This window comes from Thermobia domestica, chromosome 1 (assembly GCF_964235325.1).
Source record: "Thermobia domestica chromosome 1, izTheDome1.hap1.1, whole genome shotgun sequence".
Classification (NCBI taxonomy): Eukaryota; Metazoa; Arthropoda; class Insecta; order Zygentoma; family Lepismatidae; genus Thermobia; species Thermobia domestica.
The window spans coordinates 88975186-88994272 of NC_137454.1; the positions used below are offsets into that span (position 1 = coordinate 88975186).

At 36.4% G+C, this 19087-nt stretch overlaps 1 protein-coding gene across 5 annotated transcripts in view; it reads right to left on the reverse strand.

Annotated features, from left to right (window-relative positions):
• Window positions 1-19087, reverse strand: part of LUBEL (Linear Ubiquitin E3 ligase) — a 254196-nt gene that overhangs the window by 77759 nt on the left and 157350 nt on the right. For all 5 annotated transcript variants that reach the window (XM_081760703.1, XM_081760697.1, XM_081760702.1 and 2 more), the window contains one exon: window positions 4532-4673. In XM_081760703.1, the coding sequence (XP_081616829.1) occupies window positions 4532-4673 (142 nt within the window). The remainder of the gene's footprint in view (window positions 1-4531; window positions 4674-19087) is intronic.

Below are 19087 nucleotides of genomic sequence, written 5' to 3' on the forward strand. Positions count from 1 at the left end.
GCCTTCCTTACTTCTTGAGTGCAACGGTTTCTTAATATTCTATAGTTATCGAATTTTGTATTGGGATTTATTGTGCTATCACTGGAAAGATCACTATTTTTAACATGTCTCCTATATGCTCTATAAGCTTTATCTCTCCGCACCATTAACGAACGTAATTCATCAGTTAACCATGGTGATGGAGGTCGCGAAACGCGTTTCTTAACTACAGGGGCGTGTCTATCATACAAATTTATTATTAAAGAATTTAGAGTATTTACCTGCTCGTCAACTGTAGGGAGGCAGTTTATTGAGTACACGGCAAGTAGCCAGCGTCGATGTTCAGGTCTACTTCATTCATGTACCTAAAGTCTCTGTATGATGTAAATTTACAGTTTTCAGTTCCAGTATAACTCATAGGGGACTTGTGGAGAATGAACTGAAAATGAATTGCAAATGTCCATTTTACCTTACCAAAATAGGGATTATTGTCTAACTGAATGTAGCAGAGTGTATGTGGTTCCTAATGCAACAATGAGCCCACATGCTCTTCAGAAAAAAAAAAATGCAATGTTAATGAATATGAAGCATTAGAAAGACAGGCTATACATTTTCCATCTCTGTGGCTTAAGCATTTTAAGAATAATACAAACAGTAGGAAGAATAATAAAATCGTTCCTTTGCTTAAGGAACACGTCACACATAGTCTGCGAATGTTTATTTCAGGTTGATTTCAATTTTGTACTAAGGTTCATAATTTTCTTTTTTTCGTTTTAATTTGTCATTATAGACCTATAAGAGATCCTTTTTTTGAAACTGGACCATCTTCCGAAACTAGTTTCCATAAATGGACCAATAACGATATTAGTGATTCTTTTTGGTAATATACGTAATGTTACTAGCCTGACTTTTTAAGACAAATATGTCATAAATACTAATATAATGGGCTTTTTATTATTTCAATCATTAACATTTCTCACTTTAATGCTTCCTTTCTGGTGTATACGAGAAGTGTGTGAAACCTGTCCAAACTGGAAAACTCTCTCCTGTAAGGGCATTACAAGATAAATGGTCCATTCTCTACAAAAGGCCACTTAAGTTACATAGGTTGTTAAGGAATTAAAAAAAAAGAAAAAAAACTAATTTAACAGCTTAACGCATGCAGCATCTTGTGATTCTGGAAGAACAGTCTTATCTACCTATTTCATTATTATTATTATTATTATTATTATTATTATTATTATTATTATTATTATTATTATTATTATTATTATTATTATTATTAGCAAACTCGCACGTTCTGCGCAAGCACAGGACACTATTGTTGACTGAATGATAGAATATGATACAAAATTAAAAAATATTTATGGCTGTCATATATGTTGAAATTTGATCGAGATAGGTGGGTGATTTAAGAGTTAAGTTCTATTTATTTTTTATATATTAATCTCCCCTTCCCCTCCTCCCCTAGGTTCTACCGTCAAAGTGAAAATATTAAAAAAAAAAAAAAAAAAACTTTCCAGGCTAGAACGTCATCTATGTAAAAAATTTGATCGAGATAGGTCAGGTGGTTCAAGAGTTAAGTTTTATTTATTTTTATATGTCTCTCCTCTCCCCTCCTCCTGCCCTAAGTTCTACCGTCAAAGGGATATGATAAAAACCACCCCAGGTCCGAACCTCATCTATGTTGATAATTTGATTAAGATCGGTTCGGTGCAGTGGCGTAACTACGTTTTTTGCCCCCTCCCCCGCAAGAGAATACCCAGGGGCCCCCGCCTTAATAACATTTTTTGTGGAATGATAACATAATAAATAACCATACTTCCCTGTATCTGTGAATTATGAGTTAAATGAATGCAACTACTTGGCTTAAATATTCATAAATGGAAACACTTTGCTATACATATCATTTATTCAATAAGCTTCACAATGAAAGATGGACTTTTCTCTTTGCAGTCAGTGTCGTCAGTCGTCATGAAGAGTACCAGGAATTAAATGAATGGTTTCCTTTTTGCGCATTTATTGAGAACAGTGCTAGATTACTTAATGTATTTTGGCCCATTGTGCTTCTCACATAGTTTTATATTAATTTCAATTTTGAGACACAGAACTAACAGACAGGGAGCGTCTAAAACAACAAATATGTAGCATTAAGTTTTGAAAAGCTAAATGTCAATGACTTACATTTTATAATTAAAAGCCTTGTAGGTCAAACAGAATTCTGAACACTTCTTTCGGATTTCAGCTGTTTCACATTAATCCATTCATCATCAAATTATTCCATCGGAAACGAAGAACCAATATCACAATTGTAACTTGTTTGAAGTACGTATCTGTGCCATTCTTAGAATTTCATCATCAGTGAGATGAATTATATTGGCAGAAAACAAAAAGGAAAATTTGGATACTGAATCACGCAAATATGTAAAACGACAATGGAACTGTGAATTTAGTATATCAAATAGTTTAATATAGATGTTAATTCTAAAGTTTCATTCAATATTTCCTACCGAAGAAAAATATAAGGGCCTATAAAAGCGGACCGAACCGAGGGCCTATAAAAGCGGAACGAACCGAGGGCCTATAAAAGTGGACCGAACCGAATTCCCATCCTTTTGGTTTGCGGTGCTTCACCTACACGTCAAAGTTCCCAAAGATGACCGAAAAAAGGGGAAGGTGGAGAAATATTGCCGACTAATAGAAAACTGAAAAACATGTTAATTCGACCTATTGGGAGGCTAGAGTGAAAGGCCCCCTTGGAAGTGTCTGGCCCCTCCAGATGATGCTTTGAAGCAGCATATTTTAAGGTCACTTTACCAAAGTGTGGTCACATATGGGTTCAAGTCATAATGAACATCATTAATATTCCACCACTATAAGATTGGGGATGAATTTTGCTAGATGGAAAACCAACACCAAAATAGTCAACTCAACCGGAAATTTCTAAGGCAATAAGAAAATTGATTAAGTGCAGCTGCAAGAAAGGATGCCAGCAAAATGCTTGCAAGTGCAAAAAGAAAGGACTGTTGTATACGCTTATGTGCAAAAATTGTGCAGGAGTTTGCTCCTGTAGTGACGACGCTTTGGAACTTCTGTTATTTACTTTTTTTTAAAAAAAAGTCTCATATAATACAATTTCTAATAATAATATTTCAAAATAGTTTTCTACTAATATAACACCGTTCATTAAAACTGTAGACAAATCAGTGTAGCATGCGACTAAACGAGAAAATATATCATGCTAGTCTGATATTTTTGGGAAATTCATTTTCTTTAATTTGACTCGAGAAATAAGTGTTTATCATAATTTCTTGAGAACATAATTACACGTTGGTGTGAAATTGAAGATCCCAAAGCACAACGCCCTGTAATACATAAAATCGACTAGCTTTCTTCATTTTAAAGATAGAGCAAAGATACCGACATCGTTGGAAAGCTAGATTATGCGCTATCATGTTTATCTCTACGTAAATGTACAAATCTGATAGTTTTAAAGTTATTTGCCATTATATCAATATTCAGTAACAAGTACAACTAAAGTTTACTTATAACAGTCGCTATATTAAATATGGTGGCTGTACAAATAACATGTACTAAGTTTACATTCTTAACTCTTTCATTACCTTTAATTTGACGCAAGAAAGAGGTTTCTAGGGTAGTTCTGTGAGGAGATATTATTATTTAAGTAAAAGTCTGTGCCTTCGCGTGGACGCCATACTTTTATCCAAGATGGCGGCCAAATAAGAACGAATTTCGAATGTCTCCATATCTTAAAATGTTTCCCATGCCTTACTCTACAAGTGTGCCAAGTTTCATAATTCTTTCACTAAATGCAGTTTTTCATGAATAAGCCGCGCTACTATCAGGAGTTATTAAGTTTTTTTTCATTTTCATATATTTACCCTCCTCTCCTCCTCTTCCCTCCTGTTTCCTTAGTTCTACCATCAAAATGAAATAATAATAAACTTCCTAGTTTCGAACTTCTTCTATGTTGAAAATTTGATTGAGATTGATCACGTAGTTCAAGAGTTATTAACTCACCAACATGGTCACTTTTATTTTTGTTTATTGATTTTTGTATATCTCCTCCTCCTCCCCTTCCCCTACGTTGTTCCTTCAAGTGAAATAGTAAAATCCATTTCAGGCACGAACGTCATCTATGTTGAAAATTTGATCAAGATTGGCCGTTTGGTTCAAGAGTTATTAAGTTTTATTTATTTTTTTAAATAATTTCCCCTCGTCCCCCTCCCCTAAGTTCTACCGTCAGTAAATAGCTGAAACACTCCTAGGCCAGAACTGCATCTACGTCAAAAATTTGATCGAGATCGGTTGGGTGGTTCAAGAGATTTACTGAGTTTGATAAAAAAAAAAAAAAAAATCTCACTACACTAGTGATAGGAAAAATCAGAATATAAGAAAGTGCAATCTTTCATATACAATAGAATATACATATACATATACATATACATATACATATACATATACATATACATATACATATACATATACATATAAAACGTTTCATGGAATAATAGTATATAAAGTTACTTACCTCCTACTTTCCTTGTGATAGGTGAATTGATGTACTGCTGTGATGGAAATCCGATTTCTTCGTAATCTGATTCCAGTGGCGGGGGTTCTGAAGTTGGAAGTGGAGGTGGGGGTGGTGTGGCTGCTCGACCACTTGAGCGCATCTACAACAATAAACATACAAAGAGAAATTATCAACGAGTTGACGTTTATTTTAATACACATTATAGAAAAATAAAAGCTTGAAACCTATCAATCTACCCACATAACATGAAATATGTACATGGAGTCATCAAATAATTGTTTCTAAAAGTCTCTTTGAAACATTTTAATTTCTACTGACAATTACCGACATTTTAGAATTAATATTGACTTAATAATTACGAAAAGGAAGGAAAATTCTTAAGTGATGGGAACTCGGGAATGATGGTTGTGATTATTTCAGCTGGTTTCTCCAGGGAGATTTTCATTACACAGGGGGATGAAAATAGTATTATGAAAATATTGGTACTCCACATTGAGCACAATCGGAGATCTGCCCGGGGGAATTGCCTCCCGGGCTACATACAGAAATCATCATTAAATTAAACCTATACGGTATTCAGAAGTATACGTGTATAGAAGATTGGTTTATCGCTGCAATTGTAATATGGTCATGAGAAAATGATCGTCCTCCTCCTCTTCGGTAGGAGGTAAAATGATTAGGTGTATACAGTAGGGTGGATCGAAAAAATCTAAAGCTGTCCTATTAAATAGCACTAGGTGTCAAAAGTTGTGTATTGACTAGTACAACATTCGTGATTTTTTTTCATAATGCTTGTACTTCATCTTCATTCCACGCAAGGGCCTCAAAATTTTGCAACTTTCATGAAAATTTGATATTTTTGAAAATATTATTTAAAAAAAATGCCCAATGAAATGGAACTATGTGGCAAAAGTTGGATAATGACTAGATTGATTACACCATTCATGATTTTTAAAATAATTTGCATCTTTATTCCCCGCAAGTGCCTGAAATTTTGCAGCTTTTATGGTATATTCAAACAAGGCATATTCTACAGCATTTAGAAGGCGCAACAGTTTGTCCTGAAAAGTTCTCGGGAATTATAGGAAAAATTTTTAGCAATTGTGACGATTTACCAGTCATTAATTTTCAAACGAATGGAGAAACTTTCCCGGCTATGGAAGAAAAAGACGTCAAGCCGTAGTACAGACCAAAAATATATGTGGGATATTTGAAAAGCAATTTCTGCTGGTGAGTGTTCACCGCATCTTGCATCAAGAAGTCCTGGAAAATTATTCCATGCGAGATGGGTCACTACTACTAACGTAGTGCTTAGAGTGTACATAAGAACTACTGACCCATCTTCGAATTAAATTCGTTACACTAAAGTTCACCATGAAAGTGATTGCTTCGATGTGGTTTTACATTAAATGTAACCCTACTATCAAGAATGCTCCTGTAAACTTATATCGTACTATAGCCTTTTCAAGGTACTTAAGCAATAAACTGAAGCTCATTGTAGATAGAACAATTCAGCCAATGGTTTCTTCGCGTATCCGGATAATTTACTGGTATCAATGTTCACCGATGATCGAAAGCATATTCGAGAACTAGTTATGCGTAGAATTCTTGACGCAAGGTCAAGATCTCAAACCAAACACCTCCTGTACACAAGTTAAGTATTCCAGCAATCCACTTTAGTGCTCAGGCTTACATTGACCTAATCAACTGGCAGGCACGCGAAGTCACTGAGCCACCCGTGACGAGACATTTGTTGGAGGAGGATCTACAGAAATGTGTAACAGAACGTTTACCTGTCGTTCCGCCTCTTTTCCACTTGCCATGTCATACCCAAGCAGTCAAGAGCAGGGGCGTCATTTAGGGGGGGCAGGGAGGGGCATTTGCCCCCCTGAGTTTGAGATTTAAATAGATGTTATCAATAGAGTAGTAGTAAATGAGTGAAAAACGCGAAATTTTACTTATATCAAGGGGTTTTGCCCCCCCCAAAGCAAAATCTGAAATGACGCTCCTGGTCAAGAGGTGCGTTAAAACTGTTACCGAAGCTTCGTCTGAAGTGTGTGGTGTCTTAGCTCGAGATGGATTTATCAGAGCAAGACTTTTAGATATGTCAATTATGCTCACATTCGAAACAAAATTTGAATACAAACTAACGAGGTAAAGAGATAATTTCCAAAGGTAGGACGGATGGGATGGGAGGATGGGCAGAACTCTATATACAGCCAGGGGCTCAGTGGTAGAGCGTTCACCTCTGGTATTTGGGGTCCCTGGTTCGATTCCAACTCGCGCCAAGTGAACTTTGTGGTGGACAAACACCGTGTGCGTGGGTTTTCTCAGGGTTATCCCTTTTCCTCCCACATTCTTCATTCCACCATTTCATTCATTACTTATCATTAGATCACTTCCAGTTCAGGATACTTACTTTACTTATTAGAGCAGGGCAGTGGCGTATTTACGATTTTGTTTCAGGGAGGAAGGTTTGCTAACTTTATTCCTGGGAATGTGAAAATTCTGCAAGATACTTCACCTACTTTATTATAGAAAATAAAATTTCGGAGGGAGGTTAAGCCCGGAAGCCCCCTCTTAAATATGCCACTGAAGGTGGGATATTTCCACAGAATTTGCTCACATTAGGGATGGCACTGAGACCAAGACGGACTTTCATATATCGAGACGAGACCGAGACCGAGACGGACTTTTACATACCGAGACAAGACCGAGACCGAGACGGACCTCTATAAATCGAGTCGAGACCGAGACGAGACCATGGTCAGTCTCGAAAGTCTCGGTCTCGTCTCGAATATTGATAGTTACTTTGCCTTTACTAAAAATTTGCTTCGTTGCTGTATGAGATAATATGGGAACGGTTGACTGATGTATAGTGGCGTATTTAGGGGGTAGGTATCGGGCTCAAGCCCCTCCCGAAATAAATTTGTAATCATTGCACGTACAACACAAATGTTTGTTACCCGTTCCTCAAGCCTCTCCCGAAACAAAATCCTCTGCTGTTGTATATCATCTTTTCTCTCTCTCTCTCTCTCTCTATCTATCTATCTATCAATCAATCAATCAATCAATCTATCTATCTATCTATCTATCTATCTATCTATCTATCTATCTATCTATCTATCTATCTATCTACCTATAGGTGGCCCATTTTAATCTTTCCACGAAAATATCTCGAAAACGGTTGAACATAAATGATCTGAACAAAAAATCAAAAAAGAAATACCATGGGGCAGATCGAATGGCGATGTCATGCCAGGGCAGCTCTTCAAGGGGGCCCGGGCCCCAAGTTTAAAATCTTAAATTGAAACATGGGTCGGGTGACATCTCGTTCGATAGGTCATATCGGTCACCGTATTCAAAATAGCCCGCAAGATATGTTACCTGAATCAGATGAACGTCCAGTAGCACTAATATGAAAACGGTTGAACATAAATGAAACAAACAAAAATTCAAATATTAAATCCACGGGGCAAATCGAATGATGTTGTCGCGGTCCCCCCCGGGGTCGGCTTTCATGGGGCCCAGGCCCAACTTAGAAATTTTAAACGAAAATATGGGTCAAGTGATACCTAGTTCGATAGATCTTTATACACTAAACAGCGTTGTGGCAAAAGATTGTTCATAAGTGTCACCATTTTCAAAATGGCCGCCAAGACATGGTGCCTGTATCAGATAAAACGTCCAGTACCACTAATATGAAAACGGTTGAAGATAACGGATGAACAGAAAAAAAAACTCCTATAGGAAATCACAGAGGGTATTTATCATTCCAGGACTTATGCTTAGAGTAAAAGTGCCATAATGCAAAGGAGGAAATCTAGTTCCTAGAAAATCATCGTTCCAACGTCCTCCGTAAGTGGGTGCAGCGGGACAGGAAGAAACGGTGAAATTGCAAATGAGAACCTTAGTTTTTGTAAATTGTATCTACACAACAAAATTATCTGAAATGTGATTTTATAACAGATAGGTGTCTGTAATAGAAAAAAGTAGGTAAAATTCTTGTTAAATATTACTTTCCATTTTGATTGCAGGCAATGATTTGTGCAAAAATGAATCAGCTGAAATGCGAAACTAATTTGTCGAACATTGCAATTTTAGAACAACTTGTACAAATGTTGGTTTTGCTCAAAAGTCGTCTGCACAATATTGGCTCATTACAGTAACAGTCACTTGTACACACAAGTGTTCCAGACAAACCATACCTATTCCAAGTAAAAGTGGGGTTCTCATTTTAGATTTTACCATTCATTTCCGCTTCACCCACTTACGGAGGGAGATCGGAAAGATAATTTCCTCTTTAGCATAATTAGATTTCCTCTTTAGCATTATCTCACTTATACTTTAATAATCTTTTTCTCCGTTGGATTATTCTCGAGGCGTGAAATGATAAATACCTTCTGCGATTTCCTATACGGGCTTTATCCTGTTCATTTATCTCCAACCGTTTTCATATTAGTGGTACTGGACGTTTTATCTAATACAGGCATCATGTCTTGGCGCCCATTTTGAATACGATAACCGATATGAAAAATCTTTTATCACATCACTTTTTAATTTTTAAAGATCTAACGAATGAGATATCACTTGACCTATGTTTTTTCCATTAACAGTTTTGAAGTTGGGCCCTGGGCCCCATGAAAGGCGGCCCTGGGGGTCACCACGACATCATCCGACGTGCTTTATGTCATTTTCCTATTTCACTTTTTGTTCTATTCATTGTCACAACTCTGTTTAGTGTTTGAAGGTCTATCGAACGAGATATCACTTGCACCAAGTTTCCATTTACAATTTTAAAGTTGGGCCCTGGGCCCCATGAAGGGCGGCCCTTGGGAACACCGAGACAACACCATTCGATGTGCCCCCAAGGCTTTCCTATTTAAGGTTTTGTTTGGTTCATTTATGTTCAACCGTTTTCATATTAGTGCTACTGGACAATTAACTGATATAGGTAACATAATTATCTTGGCTGCCATTTTGAAAACGGGGACCGATGTAAAAATCTTTTGCCACATTCCTTTTCAGTTTTTGAAGATCTACCGAACGAGGTGTCACTCGCCCTATGTTCCTATTTAAAATTTTAAAGTTGGGCCCCGGGCGCCCTTGAAGAGCGGCCCTGGGGACACCATGACATCACCATTCGATTTGCCCCATAGTATTTCCTATTTGAGTTTTTGTTCAGTTCATTTTTGTTCAGCCGTTTTCGAGATATTTCTGTGGAAAGATTAAAATTGGCCACCCTGTATATATATACATACAGGCGCGAATCTAGGATATGATCAAGGGAGGGGCTAAACCGTACTTTGCCTCTTTAGCCAGTGTAAAGAAGGATTGAAGCTCATTTTATTCAGTATATACCTGAGCATTAAGGGGGCATATAGCCCTTATAGCCCTTTCCTTACATAATATGTATGTCCATGTTTCGCAAGTAATTTTTAAGCAATATAAAACTTCAGCGTAATGAATGCATGATTAGTTTTCTCGAATAAAGATCACATGCACCGCTGAGAAAAATGAAATGAAATCTTTGAGTTTTACGTCCCACGGTTATGCCGGTTAGGCTAAAGAAGACGGTGATGATGAGTAATGAATGAAATGGTGGATTGAAGAAAGTGGGAGGAAACGGGAGAACCCCGAGGAAACACACACACGGTGTTTGTCCACCACAAAGTTCACTTGGCGGGGATTGGGATCGAACTAAGGACCCCAAGCACCAGAGGTGAACGCTCTACCACTGAGCCACCGCGGCCCCATGCACCGCTGAGAACTCAGGAATAAGCTTAATCTATGTTACGGCACTGGATATATGCTTATATAATACATAACGACCTTATAAACTTGTATAAGAAACAGAATGTACTTAAAGTGAGACGCGAACTATACGAAACATGACTTTGAATCTAACTTGTTTGGTGATCCAACCCGAGAACACAGATAGCAAAGATGAGTGCCGTAGCTCCCACCATAAGGTTAAAGAAGTTCCTGTTTTAAAGTGTCAAATAAACATTGGGATGTGAAACGGTAATAAAGCAATTGATCAATTTGAAACAAAATATATGGTAGTAATAATTTACTCTATTCGTTAAGATAATGAACGTTATATTCTATTTTTAAAATGACAATCAAAGCAGAGTGTTTTGGATAATAACTGAGAAATTGTAAAATTTCAATTTCGGTACGATTAAATACATTCGTGCTGCTATGTGTTGCGTTATCCGTTAGGAGGTATTGAACAATTCTGATTCAAAGGAAGTAAATAAACTACTGTATAGTACTGGAAGTTATTTACTAGAGTTTAATTGTATAGGCAGTATTGAGGCTATTTGAGACAAAGTCTATTGTTGAAAGTGAAATATGGGATATTATTAGGGTTTTATCCCAGGTATGTTATACCCATTGATGATTGAACCCGGAACACACACATGGAAAGCATTAGCGCTAGCAAATTAACTACGAAGAAGTACATCATGCCATAATGTGTCAAGAATGAAGGCAAAAAGTAAGAACCGGAAACGACAGACTGTACGATAATAATTTTACAATTTTAATTTCATACTATTTATTTCGAGACTTTCGAGACGAGACCGAGAATTGGCCTTCGAGACCGAGACCGAGATCGAGACAAGCATCTGTTGACCGAGACGAGACCGAGACCGAGACGGCGATTTTTGACTCGAGACGAGATCGAGACCGAGACCGCTACTTATCAATCGAGACGAGACCGAGACTGTACCAAGTCTCGTCTCGTCTCGTCTCGATACCATCCCTAGCTCACATACAACCTATATTCCACATGGAGTTCCTATATCGATCGCTTTGTTTCGGTAGGCTGCAAGTGTGGAATTGCTGGAAATACCCTATCCTCAGAAAGCAAATTAGGTACTGTGTAGTTACCGGAAGGAGGTGACCAGACGTGATCAATTCCGATATCGATAGTTTTCTTTCGTCAAGACAAGATGATTGATATATACGTTGCATGTGTGTAATTGCTGAAAAATCCCACCCCCAGAAAGTAAATTAGGTACCGTATATCGGAAGTGGATGATCGGAAGCAACCAATTCCGATAGGGATCGCTTTGCATAAAAACTGTAATAGGCCTAAGTAAAGTCAGATCCTCCTTATCATTATATATCCTCGTATAAACAAACACAGAAAAACGCAGATGTGCGACTAGAGAGACTCGGGTTTGATTTCCGGTGTGAAGTTGCGTAGCTCGGATCCCACGTTAAACTATAGATTAATATACTGTATTATATAGTCCAATGCTGAAAAGGACAGAAAAAACAACCATCAGCATAATATGTAGAAAAATGGGGGGAAATGATTCATTGTTAACTAATCCTGAAAGTATAAAGCAAAAATTCGAGTTTTGCATTTCACAAGTTTCGTATGAGTGAAAAATGAAGGAAAACCGCTGCATTATATTTAACTCAAGAAATCTTGTTTGAGTTCAGACATCCTCAAAAGGAACGCTTTAGAAATAAGCTGCACGGAGGTTGATTAATTTATCTGTACTTTTGGTCCTTTGTCAGCAACAAGGATCTGGACCACTGTAATGGCATCCTTTTGTAAATCGAACCAATGTCCTTATGCAACAAAGGCACACGCAAAGTGCTGCAAGTTAAGTATATTCGTCATTACATTGTGAAATATTGGAGACACTGATTCCTTTTGCTTAACTGGCTACACGACGCTAATTACAAGAAACTGAACGCCTAGCATTTTTAATGTGGTACAGTTTGAAAAAGGAAAGAAAATGATTGCTAGCCGCATTGATGGTTGTTAAGTGTGAAACAAGATTACATTTTCTATGAAACCGGAAGTAGCATTTGTAAATTGAAGCCGCGCGTTCCATAACAGTACAAGTCCAATTTTTGGCACTATAGAGTTATATACTCGTATATCGTTGTAATCATCTAACTGAGCTCTATCGTTTGACATTCAAAACAACACAGGTTCCCGTACCTTCCGCATGTTATTGACATGTTGAGTTTCATTAGCACACAAGTCTATGGACCTGTGTTATTCTGAAAAGCAAACAGCCGACACGAGTTTAGCGTGGCTGTGAATCATAACAGTACAACGTTCCACTGTCGCCGCATAGAGACGCTCGCATCAAGAAATATTTATGTACTGTACATAAAGTGGAAGTGTAATTCAAGATTTTAAGGCTGTTTTTTTATTATTATTTTAATTACAGAACAGTGGGAATAATTTAGTTTCCGAGGGTGGGATATAATCAACAACGAAACATACACAATCTATATATCAATCGATTCAGCTTGACAAAACGAATCGATCGATACCGATTTTTAACTATTTTCGGTTAACCGCTTCCGGTTTACTGAGCCTAATTTAGAACCCCACCCCCGGAAACTAAATTATTCCCAGAACAGTCTCCACTTACTAAACAAGAAAAGTGGAAAGTGACATTTTGTAAAATAATTTAATACAGACCAGAAACCATAACTGCAAGCAAGACATTAAGGGCCTTATGCACAGTCGTTCTGACGCGTGATTAGTGCCATACTAAAGAGTTCGACTAACATTTGTTTCCTGCAGTAGTCAGACTTTTAGTATGATGCTAATCATACGTCAAAACGACTCTGCATAAGGCGGTAAGCGTCTTAGTTACAGAAACATTCATGGTGACAGGAAAAGCAAAAGTTCAAAAAGTTCAAAAGTGAAAAACTTGGAGAAAGCATATAGAGCTGAAATCCCCCAGAAAGCTGCTAAAGCCAGGGATATTGAAAAATACGTATCCTCAATTTTAACTGTAGAGCAACTTGACTTGCAGAGACTTCTGGATCAGTATGGTAAAGATCAGACTCCAGCCGAGGATTCTGATTAAGTGAAGGAAATGTGTAGTTTGTTGTATTACATTATTGTGAAAATAGGGACAGGATTTATGCACAGTGACTGCTTCTTGTTTCATCCAAACATTATTGCTTACATCAGTATATTCCTTTTCCAAATCAGAGTTACAGTATTTAAAACCAATGTAACAGACTAATAAGTTCCATAATAACACAAGTGCAGTATTTTCATTATTTTATTATAGACAAATTACTTGTAATACTTGTTGTTTTATTATTGAAATTTGTTATTAAGCAAAGTGTATAAAAAAATCTGATTTCCAGGTTCACATTTCCAAGAAATATTCAGTTTTTATAGATTTTCTCAATATCTCTTCAATGGACTTGTGTGGTTATGGAAGTCACGCAGTGGCGTATTTAGGGGGGGCTTCCGGGCTTAAGCCCCCCCGAAATCTTACTTACTATAGTAAAGTATATGAAATATCTTGCAGAATTTTCACATTTTCAGGCAAAGCTCCCCCCCCCCCGAAAGTTAGCAAAGCCCTCCCCGAAACAAAATCGTAAAAACGCCACTGAGTCACGGCTTCAATTTCTAACACTTCTGGCTTAATAAAGAGTTGTAAGTGAAGATTTTATCCTTCCTTGAGACGCTGAATCAATTAGAAAAAAAAAAAACACCTATTGCTATCTTCTACATCTTTTTTCCTTTGGCAATCATTGTTAAAACCGGAAATAGTTCATTTCTACTACTTCCGTTTGAATAGAGGGTTAACAGATGAGATGATGTTATTCTTAGAACGCTGAATTGATTACAAAAACATACTGCTATACATCTCTTTCCGTTTTGCTTTACTACTTGTTAAAAGACAGACAGATGGACAGTGCCCTTTTATAAGACTTTAGGTACAGATCATCAACAATTTAACGAAGGGCCGGATCTCAAAATTTCGTTTTTACAGACATAAAGAAAGAAATATAATTTCAAAAAGGAGGAAAAACTTAAATATACAATAATTGATCAATAATTCTATATAATTGTTATCTAGAATAGGTGACGAGTTATTACATATGCACCTGCTTTCCTGTCTACGTAATTATTATTTCTTTCTTTATGTCTGAAAAAGTGAGATTTTTGAAATACAATCCTTCGTCAAATTCATTTATATAAAAACACAAAAGTACAAGAAACAATAATAATGTAAATTGCACACACTAGGTTAATAATTATGCTTTTTTTTAGGCTATTATAAATATTTATATTGTATCGTTATGACCTAATCCTCAAAATAATTTACATGTAAATACTACATTTGGGTAATTACACATAGGCTATACAAACGAAAAACAGTTACATTAAAAAGAAAAGAAAATCTTATGATAATTGTAAATGCACAAATCAGTCCTATTATTTGATTTAAAAACACTTCGCTTAAAAACTGAAATTACTCAAAATCGACTTCTGTTTTTCCAACACTACACTACCCAGACACACACACAAATGAAAAAGAACTGCATTAAAAAGATCTGGAAACTTCCGAATTCTTCTTGTGTGGGTTATCTGATTGAGTATGTGACATATAGCACGATTATCTCATGTTACGCAAAGATCATTAATCTTTTTTTTTTTCTTACACGTTATTGTGATAAGCCTCGCAACAGCATCCTCAAACCTTCGCCGAGATTACAGACAAAAGATCTCCTCCAGTTCCTTACCAGAGGGTAGCGTTCCCAAAACTGATGCAACGTTCCCTCTTTGTACTGCCATGCTGATGCGTTGCAGTAGAAAAGAGGTTGCTCTAGCATCTCCTGCCGATAAAGAAATGCGGTGACCAACTTCTTTTATAAATTTTCCTTCGTCAAATTGTTGATGAAATAATGAAAGTAGAAATAATTATTATGTATTATTTCTTAAGGTGGATCACCACCCGGAAGTCAGTACATATTTTAGCTCATTCCCTTACCTACTGCGCAATGAAACGTTACACATTATAAATATTGTACTATAAGATAAAGTTATGTTTCAGCAACAACACAAGACACTGATTCATTTGGTTGTGTCTTCTGATATCGAAAAAGGTAACAAATAAAAGAAAAAAAATGATTCGTTTTACAATGAGCACACAAGATAGCACTTGCTGTTCGATCTTACTAGAAGGTGCTCCATTTTATGAAATGTTGATTTGAATGTGTACAGTACTTTAAAGTAACGATCTTATTGCGAAATAGATATACTTTTTGACCGTTTTTCCTGTTATGTTTCACATTTTATTTAATTATTAATTTACATTTAAGGAAATAGATTTTGAGAAGAAACTTGCGCAGAACGTCATAATGCGTTGTTGCTAAATTTGTATGTTTAATTCCTGGATTCTAGAGTTGCATTTCCAGAAAAGGAATTTAGCTGTGAATTGCGGTAAGGGTTGAAAACTAATTACCCCAGTAAGTATCCAAGCAAAATTCCATGATTACTTCCTTTATTACCTGGCACCAGTAAACACTCGACACTACCTGGCAAAGCCGCACTATTCAAGCAGTGTTTAGCATAGCACCGAGAATACCTAGTGATCCACCTTAAAACTGTTCACATAATTTCAGCTACCACAATTCAATATTCAAAGAATGACTACATTTTCTATACGATTAGAGGTCGCAAATCAATTTCCTAGGAGCAGTGGATTCCCATTATCGGCAGGTTTCAGTTCAATCCACTAGTTTAATTTATTAAACATCCATTTGTAAACATTTAATGAGCTAAATCAGTGGATCTAAAATTTTCTCGATAATGTTGTTGGGGAAAATCTCCACACAAGAGATGTTGACAACTCATTAATTGAGCTATATTCAAGTACGTAGTTATGAACTGTAAGATATATCTTACATATAATCAAAGTTGATTCATAAATAGGGCCTACAGATAGTAGGACAAACTTCTTTGTCTTCAAACATCAACAAAGTATGTCAAACATCTAATTGCTCTGCACAAAGTAACAAATGTTTAAAAATAAAAGTGCAATTTGGTAAGTAGAGTACAGTGAACTTTAAAAATATTTCAAAGCTAATGGATTCTACTACATTTATTCGTAAATGACTTTCAAGAATTATTAGACCAGCATATTTGTTAGAAAACGTGGCAACTAAAAAGGAACTAAAATAAATCACACAAGTTCTATTTTCAAATAGTCTGTATAGGGATTCCACATTAACTTCTCGTTTATCGCCTTTTCCCATTTAGTTTTAAAACGGAGAAATTAACTTCCATCCCCCGAAAAAAAACTTTTCAAGTTATGGAAAGACGTTTTAATTTAAATGAAGAGTTATAATAGCAAGGTTAAGAACCTGAACTGGCACACATTCCTGAAGCAGCATGTAAACTTGTTACTCGCGTTTCGATTTTTTTGCGGGTTTGTTTTTGTTAAAACAAAAATACTAACGCATCAGAGTCTAAATCGGTCTTCAGTTGAAAGCTCACGGATGGTAAACCAGCCAGCAGAGAAGACGCGCGTTACGAGATAACGGTGCCAATGAATTAAGCGGAAGTGAAGCAAGAAAGAGCGAGAAAATCCGTGTGTTCAAAAAGCTGGAATGTTGCTTGATCGGCAGCAGAAATGGAAACTCACACAGAGCGCCTAGACATATATTTATCTTATTGTGGATCTTAGACAAAAGATGGAGGAGTCACAAAGGTTTTTTCTAAGTATTGTTATCCTGTTTTCTTTCTCCCCTTTCTTTTCACTCATGGAGGTAAATTGACTTCTTAATGAGAGTTAAGTTACTAGGTTTCAGTTTGAGTCTATTTCTGTCCTTATTTTGCCAACTTCTGTGGTCTCGTTTGAGCGTGAAGTCTGGAAATTTGTATTTAACTCTTCTTTCCAACACCTCGACCCTGTACTGTAATATGAGATCTGAACTACATTGACTCCTATCGATATCGGTGAACTTGTCCAACTTGAAAGGCAAATAAATGGGTGATTAGTTAGTTAATTTGAAGTTTAGCGTCGCTTTCAGCACTGAGGCTATATCCGTTTAACGTAGGATCCGAAACCACACGAGCTTCCACCGGGAATCGAACCCGGATCTCTCACGCAGATAAATAAATGAGAATAAAATGTTGAAAGAGTAGGTTCTGGTAAACAAATTAAAGAGAATCACGCCATACGGATAGCCACCGTTAAAGTCACTGTTGTCCGTCAAAGTGTTAACAGATTGACTCAAAAAGTTAACAAACTTGAACGATATAATTGATCTTGCTATCTTTCGTAAACAACATAATTCAAAAATTCATTTTCGTTCAAGAGTTATTATGTGGAGCAACGGACGTACAAACATTACAATCTTATATGTGCCACTGTGTGATTCTAATGAACTAGCGCTTGTATGTTTAAAGAAAATAATAATCTACTTCGTAATTGTTTCACGAACATGGAATTTGTGGAAGTATTACTACCGAGTAAATGGAAGTTATATGAGTAATGACATGACATTTTAGGGTTATCTGGAATTGCTTTGGACATCTTGCTTGGCTAATCTCTGTTTCAGTGATCTCCATTCACTATTCAGTTCTTGATTGTTGAATGTGTTGTCATTATTCGTACAACTTTCGTTTATTATGCAATATTGTAGATATAGGTTGAATGTAGAAGTGTCATCCACGATTATGCTCTTTATTCTAAGGGAGGCAGATGATTTAGACAAGTGAATGAAGACGGAAGAATTGATGGAATGAGAATATGGGAGGAAACAGGAGTACCCCGAGAAAACACATGAACACGATGTTGTTTACCACAAACTTACTTGGCCGGAAATCGAACCAGGGACCCCGCGTACTAGAGGAAGGAGCTCTACCACTGAGCCACCGTGCCCTCCACCCCAATAGATGACAAAAGGGTACTAAGCTAAAAAGAAAACTCACCGGGAATTCATATCAAGAACTACAGGGTCAGACGCGCACCCAGACATTTTTATTAAGGGATATCCAAAATCGAGAGGTTGAAGGATGTCCGGAAACGGGTAGACAATACGTGAGACGGAGCCCTGGTGCAGACCAAATGTATGTATGTATGTATATATATATATATATATATATATATATATATATATATATATATATATATATATATATATATATATATATATATATATATATATATATATATATATGTATGTATATATATATATATATATATATATATATGTATGTATATATATATATATATATATATATATATATATATATATATATATATATATATATATATATATACTAGCAGCGTTCACCCCGCTTCGCTGCGGTCACCCCGGAACGCAATAAACTTTGTTACTTAGATAATTTTTACTTTTTCGCTTTCAAATTGCAGTAAATGTTAAAATTATAGCGCCTGTCATTTATGTTAACCCGCCGAGTCACATGGTCATGTAGGTTGCATATAAATACGTTTATTTTTACCTATGATGAACTAATAACAAAGGATTTGTACGTATGGACACTTGAATGGTCAATTATCTCAAGACACTGGTAATTAAAAATTAAAGTGATATGATAAAAACCATCTAGGGTCCAAATCCTAATAACCCCCCAAAAATGAAAGAAATTGGTTCAGCCGTATTAGCGTGATGAGTTCACAAAGGATTTGTGCGTTCTCTTTTATATATATAGATATGCATAAATATACGCTGTAGACCAGTGGCGTAAGGAAGGGACTGACGTTCTTAAGCTTACTCACTTTTAGTATAGTC